We start from the raw sequence: 19385 nt of genomic DNA on the forward strand, positions 1-19385 counted from the left end.
AGCTAGGACGTGTGCCTTTGATCGAGAAATTTGGCGGAGGGAGCTATCTCTGGAGAATACGGCTGGAGGGGTAGGACTTCCCATTTCAGCGTTTCCAAGTACGTTTCGATGTGTCATGGGACTTGGAGTCGAGAATTGTCACTCTAAAAATATCACTTTTTCGTTTCTATCGCTGTATATGCCCGTTTTTCCTTCAGTACTCGGCTCACAGGTATCAATTGTTTTCGATAAGGATCTCCAATGATTGATGTAATCGGTTTAAGTAGCTTCGGGAAACATCTCTCTTCGGCCGCGATGTCGGTTTTCGACGTCAAAATCACCCATCTTGATGCGTGCGGCGCGGGATCAGCCGAGCGGTCTAGGCGCTGCAGTCATGGACCGCACGGCTGGTCCCGGCGGAGGTTCGAGTCCTCCCTCGGGCATGGGTGTGTGTGTTTGTCCTTAGGGTAATTTAGGTTAAGTAGTGTGTAAGCTTAGGGACTGATGACCGTAGTAGTTAAGTCCCATAAATTTCACACACATTTGAACATTTTTTTCTTGATGCGTTGAACCCATCCTGTGCATAATCTTTCACTAATAGGTGCCTCACCTTAGGTCTTAGCCTGGATGTTTTGAGCCTCAGCCACAGACTTATTCATGTTACAGCAGAAAATTAAAACTTCCCGCAGATGATGAGAATTGGGCTCAGAAGTTGTCATATTCAGCAGAGAATCACAATATGATTTAATCACAAATCGCTAAATATTTTGGCGGGGTTCTTTTTACAAATGCCTTAGCTTGTTGTATGACACTTGCGGCCGGCCGGAGTGGCCGTGCGGTTCTAGGCGCTGCAGTCTGGAGCCGAGCGACCGCTACGGTCGCTGGTTCGAATCCTGCCTCGGGCATGGATATGTGTGATGTCCTTAGGTTAGTTAGGTTTAATTACTTCTAAGTTCTAGGCGACTGATGACCTCAGAAGTTAAGTGGCACAGTGCTCAGAGCAATTTGAACCAAGCCATTTGACACTTGCGACCTACTTACTACCTGTACCGCCTCCTTACGCTGTTGCTGACTATTGCAAAACGGCAAAAGCAAAGTTGCAGACCTAACACTTGTACTGAACCTTCCGGCAGGCATGCTGTTCCACCGCGCGGTGCTGATGAGCGGCTCGGCGCTGAGTCCCTGGGCGCTGGTGGAGAGCCCGGCGCGCTATGCGCAGCAGGTGGCGCGCCACGCCAACTGCTCGCCCGAGCTGCCGCACCCCAGCCTGCTCAAGTGCCTGCGCGACCGCCCGCTCGACGTGCTCATGTCGGCGCCCGTCGAGGCACCGCAGTTCTCCGTCGCCTTCGGCCCCAGCGTCGACGGCGTCGTCGTCGATAGCGGCGACCCTCCCGGGGGCGGCGGGGGTGGCGGCGGGATCAGCGGCGGCTCCGGAGGTGACGGATCCTCCGGGTCCGGTACCGGCGCCAACGGCGGCGGCGGTGGCGGCTCTTCCGGAGGCGGAGGTTCGTCGTCCAGCGGCGGAGGCGGCCCCGGGGGCTGGAACGGCGCTGGGGGCTCCTTCGTCAACAGCGTGCTGCTGCGCAAGTCGGTAGTCTCCAAGCTGTCGCGTTACGACCTTTTGCTTGGAGTCGTGAAGGCGGAGGCCTACTTCGCCTTCTCCGGCGAGGACGTCCAGTACGGGATAGAGGCGGACCGCCGCGCCAAGATACTAAGGACGTTCGTGCGTAACACGTACCGGTTCCACTTGTCCGAAATCCTAGCGACGATAGTGAACGAGTACACGGACTGGGAGAGGCCGGTGCAGCATCCCATCAACATCCGTGACGAGACTCTGGAAGCGCTCAGTGATGCGCAGGTGGTCGCGCCCGTCGTGCAGACCGCCGATCTGCACTCTGCTGCTCGCAGGAACTCCTACCTCTATGTCTTCGACTACCAGACCAAGTACGGAGACTACCCGCAGGTACTGAAACTGTGGTGTAAGAAATTGAAACGATAATAATGATTAATAGAAACCAATTTAGCTCTATTATACATTCCATTCAAATAATGTAATCACCAGTCAATATCATAAAAGATCACCACTTCCAGCGCTGACGTGCAGGTAAAGAGTCAGTGAGTTTCAGGAAGGCACCGACGACTCCAGAACCGTGACCAGCTGCCCAGAGTTTCACGGTTAACGATCCATGGCACGGAGAGCCACGTAGAGGTGATTCCATAGATTCTCCTTTAGGTTCAAATTCGGGGGATCTGGTGAACAGGGAAGTATGGTAAATTCACCCTGATGCTCTTCGAATCACGAACGCACGCTGCGAGCTGTGTGACACGTTGCATTGCCCTGCTGGTTGATGCCATTCTGGAGAGTAAAAACAAATTGCATGTTAGGGTGGAAATGGTCCCTAAGGATAGGTCCGTATGTGTGTTGATCCTGTGCCCTCCACAATGGTGAGATCACCCAGAGAAGTGACGAACGCATTATCTAGACCGTAACACTACCTTCTCCTTCCGACGATTGTTGCAGGGCAGCATACGCAAAGGTTCAACTGTTCGACGGAGCGTAAAACGTAAGTGATCTGAAAAGGCCATCTGTCACCACACAGTGGATATTCAGTGGCGTGCAAATTCCAGTCTTCGTAGCTGATGAACAGCACTCAGCATGGATGCATGAACCACGCTCCTGCCTTGGAGACCGATACGGATCAACGTTCGCTGAATATTCGTTGAGGAGACGCTGATGGTAACCCCTTGGTTCATCTGGGTGGTCAGTTGCTCAACGGATGTACGTCTGTTCTCCCGTGGACATATCCTCAGCCATCGTTCGTCCCTGTCATTTGTGGCCCATGGTACACCAAAGTTGTCTTGGCGCTGGTTTTGGTTAGTGCCCCTCACGGTACACTTTAACCATGGTGGCATGCGAAACAGTTTTAAAAATTTGCTGTTTCGGAAATGCTTCCACCCTTGACTCGCAAGCCATTGAAAATCCCCATTTCTGCTTTATGACAATGACAGCACTATTTTCCACCCCCCACCCCCCACTGCTAGTGCGACCACCTGCCCTGTGTGGCTGGTTATTTCACGTTGACTTCGAACATAGGCGACGGTCACATTAATGTGACTTGACCATTTATTATACAACTATTATGTTAAGATCAGTTTCATTCTTTCAGCATCATCGTGTTGCCGAGTTGTGCTGCAGCCATGACATAAATGACTAGTTGTAGTAGGTAATGTTAAAGAACAAATCCAAAACACTGCTTATAAACATTCTGACGACCGCCTGCCCTAAATATGGCGAGCTGACACGAGATGCTGCGTACAGTAAACATGATCAATATTTCATCTTGATCAAAAATGCTTACTTGTACGCAGCATGCCATACTTCCGCCTGACGGTAGTCAGAATGTTTATTTGCAGCGTTTTGGATTTATTATTTAAAATTACTTATGACTACCTGACCCTACACGTCATGACTTAAGCACACTTCATCAGCCTGATGATATTCAAAGAATGAGAGCTGTCGCAGCACAATAAGTGTGTAATATTACAGCTGAGGTTGTTTTTATGAATCTTTAACGTCAGTGTCAGCTGTGGACTCGACCTGATCAAGATAAATTTAAAAAGAGGTCACTGTTTTACATCTGACGGGGAAACGTCACCAACCTGACCTCGTGTTTTGAGGAGAAAAAAGTACACTAGCAAGACATCTGGCGCAGCAATCGATCCCGCGAGAAACTTTGGACAATTCTGATAGTGGCAGTTATGACCATCTGAATGTACAGCTTTTAAACTTCGCGTGAACTGACTGCTTGTCATTCAATCCACCCCAGTACAGTCGTTAATGCCTGACTGCGAAGTACTGTTTAATGGAGTGAGTAATGGGTTCGTGTTCATGATGTCGTTAAATTAACGAGCGATAGTGCTTTGCTGAATGTGTCAAATTGTGCGGTTTCCAACCTGTAAACCGTGCCAGAGATCTCTTTGCACTGAACACATTTATGCAACGATTCACAAATGCGCTGTATATTAATGAAGTGAATGATAATGTCGTTTAAGAAATAGTTCAGCACTATTTAATTATTAATACCTTTGTTGTGCGTTACGTTCTTTGGATTGGAAAACTGACTTTGTTAAACTATTGTGATTCTCAACGACACTGGCACCATTAAATTATAAACCGGAAATTATTTACACCATTTCATTATAATTGTTCAGTTACTTTGGTTTCTTCACTTTGATTTTAAGGCTTAGTAATGAACATACACTTGCATGAGATTCGTATTGCGTATTCCTTTCTCCCAAAACAACGTAAAAACGTGTTCACGAACAAAGTTTGGAAACACGTTCGCCAGACGTCTTCCCCTCCTCCTGAACCCTCTCTCCCCTTTAACATCCCGCGGATAGGAGGGTGGAGGTTGTCATTGCGACGTACATTACTTTGCGCCCGGACTTTAGGCTGCTGCCGTGGCGCAGACCGAGTGACAGACAAACTGTACTCGCGAAGTTTAAAAGCTGTACGTTCAGGTCATAATTGCCTACCATCAGAGCTGTCTTGGACGCCTTGCCACGGTTCGCGTTGCTCTCCCCGTCGGAGATTCGAGTCCGTCCTCGGTCATGGGTGTGTGTGTTGTCCTTAGCGTAAGTTAATTTAAGTTAGATCAAGTAGTGTGCAAGCCTAGGGACTGATGACCGCAGCAGTTTAGTCCCATAGGAACTTACCACAAATTTCCAAAAGTCTCCCTCCATCATAATTATGTTGCACATTTTCGCGTAGGATCGAATGTTGGAGCTGATATCTAGCTATTGAAGCTTCTTCTCATCAAAATACGGGGTCAAGTTGGTGAAGTTTCCTTGTCAGTCGCAAATTTCATTGTATAAATAGCGAAGAAACCAGTTGTCAGTTTTTGTGTTATTTATTGTGACATCTGATGACATTTTATTTTAAAGGGACAAAGTCAGCTGTGTGCATATCCTATACATATAAAATTTAATAACATCTACACGCTTACAATTCACACTCAAAACTTTGTCGGAGGGTAAGATAACTGGTCTATTTTCCACTCCCGAAATGGTTAATACCTAAATCTTCCTGTGCGAACTCTAATTTCTCATATCTTATCACGACTGGCGTTTCGTCCTATATAGGCAGGAGCCAAAAGATTCTCAGGCGATCGGAGGAGAAATTTAGTGTTTAAAATTTAGTGAGATGATATATCAGCAACGGTAAACGCCTTTGTTTTAACGTTTACAATAACCGTGATACTTCTTCCTCCATCTCGCAACAATACTAAATGCTTATATTCCTGACATTGTCCGTCTGGGGGAAAAGCTATGATTTAAAATTTTTTATAACATATTGTCCATTCGATGAAGACAGCAAAGCTCTGTGGAAGACGCTTTTTAGAGGTCTTGGCACGTGTTGTGTTCTTCAGAAATAAGACAGGGCTACAATTATTGAAGTATACGAAATAAAATCGCCATAACTTCTGAACTATTTGCGCTAGGGCGTTCAATCTGGACGGTTGGCCGCGGGGCAGGATAGGAATTACGCGCATGCGTATGCGACGAAGCCCACATTCATTTGGATGGGTTCGCCAATAAGCAAAATTGACGCATTTTGGGGACTGAGAATCCACGTTACGTGATCGAGAAGTCCCTTCACCCTCGACGGGTGACTGTGGTGTGCAATGTCTAGTCACGGAATATTCGGTGCGACACTCCTTGATGGTACGTTAAGTACCAAACGGTACGTGAAGGTTTTGGAAGAGGATATTATCCTCATAATCCTAGATGACCCTAACTTCGACTAGATGTGCCTCATGCAGGACGGAGTTCAACCCCATCGAAGTACGAGAGTGTTTTATGTCCTCGAGGACCTCTCTGAGGAGAGCATCCGTGATCTGTGGTACCCAGAGGTAATTGGCTTGGGTCTTGATCGGCTGTATATCGTCCGGATTTGATGACATGCGACTCCTTTTTATGGGACTACATTTCTGAGCTGAAAACAGCCATACAGGACGTCATCGACTGCATCGATGTTCCGACACACCAGCGGATCATGCAGAATTTTGCTATTCGTCTGTGGCACATCACCGGCAAAGATGACAGACATGTTGAAAATGTCATAACCTAAATCCCAATATCTCTTGTGACGTTTACATGTTGGATACAATGTGTGGAAGCCGTAGTTTGTAACTAATTTACATTTTTTCATATAGTTCAATAATTGTCACCCTATATCAAATGAGCTCAGTTTTGCCTGCCCGGATGGATCCTCGCGTTAGGACAGTGCTTCTGGGATCCGGACATGTCCGCCGTCCGCAGATCAGCTGAATAACGACGAGGACCGGTGTGCCGGCTATCCAGATGTGGATTTTAGTGGTCCAGCTACGTGAATATGAGACTACTAACCACATCTCACCTCAGTTACACGACTGACAAACATTTAGAGAACGTTAGCACACTTCTACACGCAGGCTTCAGGGGTACACAAATAACATCGGGAATGGTGGGAGGGGCACTAAGGGGTGGCGACAGAGATGGCATCCGGCCACTCTCGAACAATTCCAAATGCGTTAATAACCTTGCCGACCCCGTCACCAGGCCTATATGGCAAGCATCTTATAGCTTTCAGCAATACTTCAGAAGAGAACGGAAGACCTTAACGAAAGCGTACTGTTTTCTACAAACTTTTTACACTTTTTTTCTGTCAATAAAGCGCTGTCTTTGGGTCGCCTTCTCCACAACACTTGCGTGGGATGTTTCTAATTTTAGTTGATTGTCATTGTAACCATTGTATATTTAGATGAACCGGCAAATTCAAAATTTTTATGATGCAGCGTGTAACCGAAATTTAACAAACATTTTTTGCCCTGATTTGGGTTATCTCACACTTTTTATTGTTCGTGGTCATTTGCTATTTTTCGCATCATACAGACATCATTTCTAAATCATTCTGCAATTCGTTTTTATCTAATGATGACCTTACCAGACACTGAATAACGGAATCATCTGCCGACAGTCTAAGAACTCTGTCCAGGCTGTAATCTAAATCTTTTCTAAAGATTAATAACAGGTGAGGGTCTGTACTAGTTCGCTACAGAACGCCAGATACAGCTTCGAATTCACTAGATTACTTCACGTTCATTATTGTGAACTGTAACCTCTCTGACAGAAGTCACGAATTGAGTCGCACAACTGAAACATACTCCGTGCACTGGAAACTAAGTAGTATTGTAAATTTGAAACGTCATTCTGCCGTGCAAGACTGTGACTATTTATCGAAGAGGTCAAAGACTGTTCGTGGCCTCTCGGCTGTCTGAGTGTGTCTCTTGCCGTAAATCTCTGCGATGTGTCTGTTAGAACGTCAGCATTTCATGGTGCTGTAAGTATTAGAACAATTTAATACATGTAATAAATACATATTAAAGACTATAACAGTATGACAATTGGTTTTAGCTTCATGCATTTCATCGTCCCCTATGACAGACTTCTCTTTGGTGCATTTACTCTCCATCGTCGGCCTTTCTTTGTTTAATACTAAGCTCTAAACTACGTATTTCGATTAAGATCTTGAGCTTGTTAAAGGTGGATAATTAGCTGGGAACACGGAGTAAGGATGCCAAACATGGCTTTGTTGACCAGAGTACGTAGTCACTCCGTGGAAGTAATTAAGCAAACAACGAGAAGCTAGAACGGCTGAGAAGGGAAAATTAACACTTCTTCTTCTGTATACCTCTCTCTGAAACTGTCCCGCCTAGCTAAAGCTTTTCAAGTGAGGTACCTGAGTTCTTTTAAAAAAGAAACCTCCGCTCGTTACAGAGTAATTGCGTTTCTCTAGTTATTGAGTCGAGACATCATAACACGAGGAGTAGTTGTGTTATATTACAACGATGCTGTCTCTCTTCACTCCAAGATGTTAACGATATATTATTTCATTTACTGATAGTTCGAGGAAGCAGATAAAGAGGAGTTGGATTTGAGAGCAGTCTTTGTTAGTGAATCACAAGCTCCACGGTTCACTACCGAAATGATTGCTCATTTCAAACAATTTTAAATGCACTCAATTTCAGTAGTATTCCGTATGCCAGTGTACGACATAAATTGTTTCGCACTGAAACATTAAAACTAATAGAACATGGCGCTTATAATTCTACTGAAAGCAAATTGCGCAAGTGCGTCAGAGCACTGGTGGCATGCACATCGTCTGAGTTCAACTGCCCATACAGCACTGACTCGACCACCACTCTAAGCACAAATGACAAGCGACAACTATCATGACTTTTGAAAGCATGTGAGCGGGTTGTGATTTCCCTTGATTGCTGGAGGAGGATATTAGTGTTTAAAGTGCCGTCCACAACGCATTCATTAGAGACGGAGGACAAGCTCGTAATAGGGAAGGTTAGGGGAGGAAATCGGCCTTGCCCTTTCGAAGGAACCATCCCGCCATTTGCCTGATGCGATTGAGGGAAATCACGGAAAACGTAAATCAGGATGGCTGCACTCAGGTTTCAACCGTCGTCCTACCGATTGCGAGTCCAGTGTGCTGGACTGTACCAACTTGCACGGTTGGAATGCTGGACTTGGCTAAAACAGCGGTAGTTGCATTAACGTAACATACTCTTTGTGCTAATGCAGATCAGTACGTTTACGGCCAAACACCACAAAGAATGGATATAACCCACGCAACGTAAACAAAAACTGCTATATTTGAAATTCCGACTCGAACATTCTTGGTTCAGGCGATGTTTCACTGTTACGGAGCCTGTACACGTCATATTAGCGTACAAGTCTCAACAAGGGACCTGACTTGTTAGAAACATTTCCTTAAAGTCTCGGTGTCCGAAACATACAGCGATCAATGCTCCACACTAACATTATCTATTTGCTTTCCGAATGATCTGTGGCATAGACTATACATGTACATACTTACTCCGTAAGTTCTCACTCAGTAAACTATAACAACCAATAGCCTAGTGGATACCTGTCCTATTCTGATTGCCAAGGGACCGAGGGAAAATTACGAGCCTCCATTGGCAACATATCATTCTCATGATCCCCAGGAGGGATACAATTGTGAAGTGGTTTAACTGATGCACACTGTTCCTCGAATACGATTTCCTTAAATCTACTCAAAGGTAGGTGGATTTAAATCTTTCAAGAATTTTTTGTTTATATTGGTATGGACTCTACCAAACTCTCGCGAGCAGTCCATTGCTGAATTCCGTCGATGTAAGCTGTAAAGCATACTTGACAATAACCCCAAATAAAGAGTGCAAATTCTAAGTAATTCACACCAGCGTTTAATATACGGTTTCTTAACTGGTGCACTCCACCTTCTCAGAATTTTCTCAACAAATTGAATTCTCCCATTCTATTCCGTGAATGACTTCTCCAAAAAAAATATCAGAACGGATTCTGTAAAAAAAAAAAAAAAAAACTCTGATGAAAACTGTCCACACAATGTAGATCATACATGGCTGTGAATGTGGCAGTTTGTCCTTGCAGGGACCTCTGTCAACTGATGATCAGGATACGTTCATACAGTCTTCACAAATGTGTTATTCGACTAATTAAAGCCACAACGTCATACGATTGAAAGTGCTCTAAAAGAGCACAATAATACAGCTAATGTTCTCAATAAACGATTAGTCACCTAGGGGCAGCAGTTCACTAGAGGTACAATGGTGCTGTCTAAAGGAAATGATTACACATGGAGGTTTGTAGGAAGTTGACAGTGACTAAGTACCTTCACTTAGTGCCCTCCTTAAATATGGATAAATATATGGCAATAAACTTATCAAGGATAAAGAACCCGATAATATGCAACTACGAAATTAGAGGTACGGCTATGGAGCCTGTGGCATATTGTGCAAGTGTCTATGATGGAGGGGAACGGGATATTTTATACGTGAAGGACATGTGTAAACGGTAGTCGAGTATCCAGTTTATGGACTTCAGTTACTTGTGAAGTTTGTGGGAAAATACGAAAGTAATCTTGACTGCAAACGCTATTTTGCCCAATTATTTGCAGCTCGAGCGTTTGGAGTCCTTTTCAGCTTGGTATTGCAGCTGGCAATGGCCTCATTTAGAGATCTCCTGGGTATGAAATATGTCAGCATAGCTGATACCAAAGAATAAGTATGCTCTGTGATTTTACACGACAGTACTATCGGCACTTGGTCGGCATTTAGTCTAAATTATGAGCAGCGTGTATTTGAAAACGTTTACATTGTTAATTTCTGTCTTCATTGCGATAAAAGACTGTAGCCTGGACATAAGGATGTGTGAATACAGCTTGAGGGATGATTTTAGAGATTCGACGTTACGGGTCGACTGTACACCACCTCTTTCGTCTCCAATGTACGTCTCGACTAGTGGCCACGAACTCTGAGTGTCCCCTACATCCAGCTTTCTCATTTGCGCTGAGTTGACAGTAGTCATGGTATAAGTGAAAATATGTCTTCCTATTTGCCTGGGTGGTAACGTGCTCGCCTCCCAAGCATGCGGACCTGTGTTCGATTCCCGGCCGCGTTGGCGATTTTCTCCACTCGGGGACTGGGTGTTGTGGTGTCCTCATCATCGTTTCATCCCCATCACCGGCGTGCAAGTCGCCCAATGTGGCGTCATCAGAAATAAAACTTGCACTTGGCTGCCTAACTTCCCCTGATGGGGCCTCCCGGCCATCGATACCATACACTCCTTTCCATTACCTCAAAATACGGTGTGGGCACTCCTTTTTCCGGCTTAGTGTATCAGCTTGATGTGGCATGTGTTCATTAAGCTATGCAGCCTCTATAGGTGTCCATAATTGCAAAAGTGTTCCCAGCGCAAGAGTTGTCCACCAAAAGACCCCTTGAGTATTTCCCATAATTATTTTTTCCGTGGGCTTCATTTTGGGGGACCTGGGTGGCCAAATCGTTCGCTCGAACTGTCCAGAATATTCTTCAAACCAGTCGCTATCAGTTGTGGCCAGGTGGCATGACGCATTGTCATCCATAAAAATTGGGAACATGAAGTCCATGAAGGGCTGCAAATAGTGTCAAGGTAGGCGAACATAACCATTTCCAGTCAGTGATCGATTCAGTGGGACTAGAGGACCCGGTACATTCCATATCAATCGAGTTCACATCACTATGGAGCGAACACCAGTTTGCACAGTGGCTTGTTGACAACTTGGATCCATGGCTTGTGGGATCTGCGCCACACTTAAACCCTACCATGAGTTCTTACCAACTGAAATCGGGACTTATGTGCCTAGGCCAAGGTTTTCCAGTCGTCTAGAGTCCCACTGATATGGTCACGAGCCCAGGAAAAGGGCTACGGGTGATGTGCTTTTAGCAAAGGCACTCGCATCGGTCGCCTGCTGCCGTAGTGCATTAACGCCAAATTTCGCCGCACTGTCCTATGTTCGTCGTACGTCCCACATTGAAATGAAATGTCGTGTGGTGAGGGCCTCCCGGCGGTTAGACCTGATCGCCTGGTGCAAGTCTTTTGAAGTGCCACCACTTTGTCGACTTGTGCGTCGATGAGGATGAAATAATGATGAAGACGACACAAACACCCAGTCCCTGAGCGGAGAAAATCTCCAACCCAGCCGGGAACTGATTTCTGTGGTTATTTCACGCATTGTTGCTTCTCTGTCAACACTGAAAACTCGACGCAAACGCCGCGGCTCTCGGTCGATAAGTGGAAGGCTTTGACCGATACGTTGTCCATGGTGAGAGGTAACGCCTGAAATTTTGTTTCATCGGCACGCTCTCGACACTGTGGATCTCGGAACATTGTATTCCTTAACTATTTCGCCCGCATCTCGTGGTCGTGCGGTAGCGTTCTCGCTTCCCACGCCCGGGTTCCCGGGTCCGATTCCCGGCGGGGTCAGGGATTTTCTCTGCCTCGTGATGGCTGGGTGTTGTGTGCTGTCCTTAGGTTAGTTAGGTTTAAGTAGTTCTAAGTTCTAGGGGACTGATGACCATCGATGTTAAGTCCCATAGTGCTCAGAGCCTTAACGATTTCCTAAACGGAATTTCCCATGTTTCTAGCTCCAGCTACCGTTCTACGTTCAAAGGCTTTTCATCCAGGTCGTGTGAGCATAATCACGTCTGACACCATTTCACATGAACCAGGTAAATACATACAACAGCTCCACCAGGGACTGCCCTTCCATTTCTTGAGTATGCGATACTGCGACATCTGTATATGGGCATATCGCTATCCAATGACTTTCGTCACATCAGTGTATTTGTTGAATACAGTCCCATTTTCGTCTTCTGTTATAGACTCTCTACGACCGTCTTTAGTACAGTAGTAGTTATTTACTGTTGGTTTGACACATGTCCTATCTCCCTGCCCTTTCTTATAATAAATGTAATCCACGTAATCTCGTCGCCGTCGATTCTCCAGGCAGCCATACGGTTTTTTTTGTGTCTACTTAATGTATAGGAAACTTCTCTTGGTCACAAGTATTTAGATGCTCGTATTTTCCGCTTTCCATTATTCACTTCCATATAATCCAGTGCTCTAGATGCACGTTTTCAGAAATTTCTTCTTCAGGTTACTGCCATGTTGAATACTAGCGGACCTCTTTTAGCGATGAATGCTCTCTATGCTTGCGCTGGCCTGCTTCCTACATCCATCTGACATCTTTGTTAATGTTATATTTTCCTTCCAATGTGGCAGCATTCTTTTACTTCACCTACGTTCTTTCGTCCTTGACTCAGAATTCGCGTGATGCCGATTAAACTCACACTCGCCGCCGTATGCTGCAACGACATCAAAGAGCAAAGCCGTCGCCCAATTAAACTCCACTCACTTTCAGAAGAAAAAGAACCCCTTGAATGACTAGGATTAGGACGTTCATATTCACAGGACTTGTACATTAGTGTGTTCTACAGAAATTATTAGCGTTTCAACCATGTCGGCCCGCGGGTTCAAGGCCAACAACATTATCGCTGTGCAACACCACCTATCGGTAACATGTGCCTGCGGTTCTCGTTGTCGCTATAAACCAAACGTAAGGCTACAGTGTGGCTGAGCAGAAGTGATAATGTCTTGCAGACGTATACAAAAACCGTACCGTTAAATCTGTGAGTTTGACAGCAGGTGCATTATTGGCATGAAAGAATGTGATGCATCCATCCGGGAAATTGCTGCTCGTGCGGGACTAAGTGTTTAAGCAGTGCAGCTGGTGTGTGCAGAATGGTTCACGGAAGGCCGTAGAACGCGATCCGGTGGGTCAGGTCGCTCCACCTGACCACCCCACGAGAAGATCGACGCCTCATCGTAATGGCATTGCAGGACAGGTATGCGTCCTCCTCGTCTCTGGCGCCACAGTGGATCATTCGATCACATCGTGCACTATCAGGGGTGACAGTCCGTCGCTGTTTATTACGGCATGGGTTACGTACGGGTCGTCCACTTCTCCTTCTACCTTTGACGATTGTGAAGAAACACGTTAGACGGCAATGGTGTATGGAACGACGTCACTGGGGACGGGAATGTCATCAGATAGTGTTTTCGTACGAAGCTAAATTCTCTTTGTTTGAAAATGATGGCCGCATTTTGGTCATCAAAGTGATTGCATTCCCACAAGACATACAGCGCTAACTGAAGGCCTTATGGTGTGAAGTGCTATTGGGTACCACCGCAAATCATTGATGGTACGTGTCCAGATCACTGTCTCCAATGTGATCTACGTGAATGACAGCCTGCGACCCGTATCCATACCCTTTCTACCCAACACCCCAGACGCCATTTTGCAGCAAGAAAATGGACAACTACACATTGCTGCACGAACATCTGCCTTCTTTGTGTCGCAGTATGTCAGCGTTTTGTCGTGGACCTCCAGATCACCAGACTTCTGGCCAAACCGAAAATGTGTGGGATACGGTGAATCGACGAGTGCAGTGCTGTGACCCAATGCCATCCACCGTAGATGAACTTTGGAGCCATGTGAATGAAGCTTTGGGGGCTATACCGCAGGGCTGCATTCCCGCGTTATTTGGTTCGGTGCCATAACGCATGAAACCAGTTATTAGGGCCCATGGAGGAGCCGGTGCCTACAAGGCAATAGGACACATGCTGAACCGAGGTGATTGAATACTAATCATTTCTGCAGAACACACTAATGTACATATCCTGCGAACATAAGCGTCTTATCATTCAAGGGGTTCTGTTTTCTCTGGACATGAGTGTACTTTCAGAAAGATGCCTAGGTCAGACAGCTAGACTCGAACTGGCTCGTCCAGTTGTATCTGAAAAACTAATGCCGATAATATCCACTTAACAAAACAAGAATACCATTCAGCTTCGATGAGGGGAAAAGTCACGTTAAAAAATCACAGGCCAATGACCAAGGAAACAACTATAATACAGTGGGTACAGTAAGACGATTTTTTGGTTTACTGTATTGGGTTAGTTTTAGTGAACCATACTGCCAAGAGCTTGGTACAAATATAAAGTCAAATATACAAACAATTTCTTTCATCAGTGATTTAAAACTTTTTATGATGGCCACATAGGTACAACAGTTACATCTCAGGGATCTTGACATATCAACCGTAGATAATACTGACTATGAAAGGAACTTGACGTAGATTGTGTAGCATACGCCTGGAACGACAGATAGTTTACCAGATTTCCGGTTAACATGCTACAATTCCGTATTAAACTATAAACCGGGAATTGCATAATTTTCTCAGTTGAAGTAATGTACAGTTTTTGCTGCACGGTTTAGTGGTGTCTAGCTGACATGCCCATTCTCAAAGCACACACTTTCTCATTACCATAACTAGTCATACAATATGGTACGAAAAGACACAAATAGCTTCCTACCAGAAAGTAAAACAGTGGGCTAAACGTACTTTCACTGATGTTAGCCTACATGTTTGTTATCGTAGCTGACTGACAGAGCAACAATAGACACATAGGCTAGTATCAGTAAGGCTACTTGTTGACTATTCTTCATACCTGTCGGATGGACTGTTAAGTAGTTGAGCTATGATTGGTTTACACTCATATTAGGATTGCTATCAGCTTTCGTTTCGTTTGAAATATTAGAAACAAGGTTATGCCTCTAATTAGCTGTTGGATCACGTAGTATTGACCCCTTATGACAGACTGAAAGGAGTCAATACTCTCATCATTCTTATTCGGCTAGTTTCCCAATCCATGACTTGCTGTGGGCGTCATAGTAGATTGACGTTCGTTGCAGGGCCAGAAACACTGGTTTCCTTAATCAGCTGGTTGATAGAGTCATTGTAAACCAGGTCTGGATGAGCTGGGGACCCTATAAATGAGATAATCATGCCACTTCGTTTATTTAGCTACGATTGTTGAAGAATTTCCAGTATTTTATTTCATTTTACTGTTCAAGTTTGAATTTTGAATTGCTTGCATTCTGAGTCAAATATCAGAAAGCTAACTTCACTATTTGATGAAAGCCTACCAGGCAACATTCCTCTAGAAAAGTGGAAAATACCTAAGGGAAATTCCTCGCTGGCCTACTGGAATGCTCTTTCGATTGCTTGTAGACCTTCAGTGCTGAATAAATGGCGTGCTTCATCTCACCGGATCACCAAATATTGTCTTCTGAAGCACACATTAGGTAAACTCCTCCGCCCCAGAAGGTACAAGACACCAGCTGCAAACTCTTCGATATCACAAACCTCCAAAACACTCCAAGAAATTATTTTTCACTTTTGTCTCCCAGCGAATCGGAATTAGGAACGGGATATACGCACTTACATTGATCGTTTCCTACTCACACTTCTGCTCCCTACCCTGAGTTTCAGAGAGTTCGCAGCAACGGTGTAGGAAAACACCGTGTGTATGAGAAAAATTAATCGCCCTTTACGTCAGCCTCGTCAGCTCAAACCGCGATCCATTTCGGATGAATAGGGGAAGAGCTGTTCATCATTTTCAGCTGGAACAGAAACCTTCTTCCCCTGCAACCTGAAAGGGTGCTACATGCGATACCCTACTTTCGCCTTAGGGTTATCTCTAACGCAATTTCTACTACTATTCAGATCTGTCATCTTTTATTGGTTTATTTTGAATCCATATTCTTCTCTGATAAGACTGTTCTTTCCACTCAACAGGTTCTGTAATTCTTCCTGCCTATCACGGAAGTTAAAACATAACCAGCCGGTCTTATAATTTATTTGCTTTCTTGTTTCTTTACTTCCGTCATTGCTTCTTCAATGTACATGTTGAACATTAAAGCTGTGTTTCTACATGCATGAATTACATGCACGCCCATCCCACCACCACTACCTCTAAATGCAATTAGTGTTTCTACTCGCCGAAGCTGGCAAAGGTACTTACGCGACATTCAGTATGGTGACAAGAGAAACTATTTTTACAGCTGTTGCTCAGCTTTTGACCTAATAGCGTGTAGTAACCTTAAACAACAAACATGACCTACTAATGCTGGATTTTGGTGTCTCGTTGGGATCTTTATGGAACATCCCATACACTAATAAGGGTGCTATCTGTAGAAATTGACGTTTCTTTCAAAAATCATTTCCGAATGAGTGAAGTTAATTTCGAAATGCTTGGGAGCCCCATTTAGAATTCCATATCAAAAGTTAATGCAAGTATTCAATCCGCCGTTCCAGATTTCTTATATTAAAGGTAGTATTGAAATATCCGGAAGATAATAAAACACCAATATGTACATCGCATTACTCAATGATAGCTACAATACGAACACCTTTTTGTTTTCATAAGATTTTAATGAACTTCAAGAGTAGCTTTCAAGCTCTAATGTCACAAAGAAATTTCCATTTCATCTTAATATTTATAAAGTAAATAATTACCATTATACTGAAAAAATACATATATTATATTAACTGTTCTTCAGTACTATGAATCTGACCAAGGTTTACACTCTGACTTAACAATACTTCAGAATCCTTTCCGCCACGTCAAACAGTACTGTGTGATTATTAGGAATTGCTGAACGCTAGAATGCGTTTCCTATAGCACAGTTTAAGAACAATGTGCCATTTTACATCGTATTTATTTATTTACTTACTTGAAGACTAAGGCCGTTATTTTTGTATGACGCTAACTTTCAATGAACACAAAGGATACAAGATCTGTGCTCTCGTCTAACCAGAGTGGAATGAGAGCATATGCATCTACTTACAGCTACTGAAGTTCGTAGGCAACGGAGGAGGAAGCGACATTTTGCCAGAAAGTTAAACGCCGGTAACAGTTGAGTGCGAGTAGGCTGTTTCCATACGTAGGTTGGCTTTCGTGAGTGGTGGTGGGCGAATGTGCGTGTAAATAATATACGCCTGTGGAAACCCGGCGTAAACAAACTGAATCCGTCCCTGACTTACGCATTTAATGTTACGAGCACTTTTCTCTTGGTCTTCCATTCTTACCTTTCCCTATTGGCATTGGCACACACTGTATATGTTCAGTAGTTCACATACCTTACACAAATTTTGTGTCCCATGGCGACATCTTGCACCATGTTGTGCTGTCCACCACTTTTTCTGTGTCGGATACATTTGCATGATTAATAATGTATTTGTTACTGATGAAGAGATAAAAAAAGTCATATTTCAGAAAAGTTGTAACATCCCAGTTTATATAATCGCCTTTTGAGAAAATATGTTTGACCGTGTTCCCGTGTGCCTAACAGAAGTAAAATCGGGCAAAGGTATCGTTCCCAAAGGAAGATGTAACACCTATTTGTGAGAGAAAGGTTTCCAACAAGTTATATCTGAGGGCAACTTGTACCACTTACTCTACTCTCAGCAAAACTTAATTATCGAAAATTATGTAATTATTCATGTATTGTCCCAGTGAAAAGTGGTTACCATGGGACTCGGGACACGAAACAATAAACATTACCAATACTTTTGGAAAAACGAGAACACTTTCGCCAGCCCAACTGGGCACTGTCTGTTCACTAAGTAATTAAAAGTCCGAACAGCAATGAGTAAGGAATAATTTGAATACGTGGGCCACAAAATGCTACACACACTTTTGCAGTAACAAAACGCATCACGAAATAATAAGAAGAATTTCAGTTACTCCTTCACTCGTTATTAAATAAAATGCCATGTGGCTAGGACCTTCCGTCGGGTAGATCGTTAGCTTGGTGCTAGTCTTTCGAGTTGACGCCACTTCGGCGACTTGCGTGTCTATGGGGATGAAATGATGATGATGAGGACAACACAACACCCAGTCCCTGAGCGGAGAAATTTATGTGAACAGTGAAGTTGATGAGGCATTTTAAAAATGCTTCTACTTCTGTTTTGAAAATTATCAAATATGTAGAAGCGAACCGTTACTTAAATTAGTTTTGATATATTTCTCACCTTTCAGATAAACGACACTCGGTATGTTTCAGTAACAGGAATGGTCATGGGACTCATTTGGTAATAATTACTTGAGATGATTATTAAATTAAACTTTCTAAGTTTTTGCAGTAATTGTCATTAAAATTAACAGTTCACCAATATCACTGGGTAATGTCGTTACAGACAAAACGTCAAGTAAGTGGAACAGTTATACAGTCGTTCGTTGTTCAAGGCTTGAAACCGTAGCTGTCGTCGAAAACGCTGTAGTAGCTCCAGACAAAATTTTGCAAGCGCAGATTCACTCAGCAATGACCACTGATGGAGTGTGACCTTGATGTTAATGGAGTTGGCCCTTCATCTACCCATACTCGTCAATTGCTGTTGTGCTGCTAATTAAAAAATCTCCTCATACTGACTCACCAAGCAACTCGCGCTTCCGATCGCAGAGTCTGCAGTGAAGTGCCTGTGCAGTGCGCATATTGTGTAGTGACTCAACTTACGTCCAAAGACGCCGCTACACAGTGCGTCTTTGCTCTTTCATTCATGTCCCTAACATTTCTATAATATTTTCCTAACCAGCATTGACCCAATACAAATTATAGTTATTTACATTGTTATTTACAAAGATCAATAAACATTCTTTACACATACAAACATCTTGTGAGGTTTACAAGAAAATCGAAATACGAAATTTAAGTACATACGGGAAAAAATTAAGCTCATACATCCGTATTAAAGTGGCTAATGGTGTGGGATCCTGTTGTCACGTCCTAGTTCATGAACCACAGGCAACGTACGAGTGGCCAAGTAAGTGGTCCTGACAGTAGGGATACCAGTTACTTTGGAATAAGGCTGGGCATGTCGGACATATTCTGAGTCGTGGTCACCTTTGTACTCAGACGGCAAAGACTACCAAATCCACTGGTTAGTCCCTCAACCGTTAGGGGTAAGACTCAATGGGACCCAGGGCAAGTAAGGCAAGCAACCTGCTTCCCTGGTACTTTAAATATGATGCTGTCAACAATCAGAACAATTAGAGATCTGTATTAAAGTGTTAGAACGTCATGAGATGATGATGGAGCAAATCCTTAT

General features: G+C 44.1%; 1 protein-coding gene across 1 annotated transcript in view; it reads left to right on the plus strand.

Moving 5' to 3' along the window:
• LOC126452251 (neuroligin-2-like) overlaps positions 1-19385 on the plus strand; it is a 162374-nt gene that overhangs the window by 66632 nt on the left and 76357 nt on the right. The window contains exon 5 of the mRNA XM_050091042.1: positions 1113-1942. Within this exon, the coding sequence (XP_049946999.1) occupies positions 1113-1942 (830 nt within the window). The remainder of the gene's footprint in view (positions 1-1112; positions 1943-19385) is intronic.

This window comes from Schistocerca serialis, unplaced genomic scaffold (assembly GCF_023864345.2).
Source record: "Schistocerca serialis cubense isolate TAMUIC-IGC-003099 unplaced genomic scaffold, iqSchSeri2.2 HiC_scaffold_842, whole genome shotgun sequence".
Lineage (NCBI taxonomy): Eukaryota > Metazoa > Arthropoda > Insecta > Orthoptera > Acrididae > Schistocerca > Schistocerca serialis.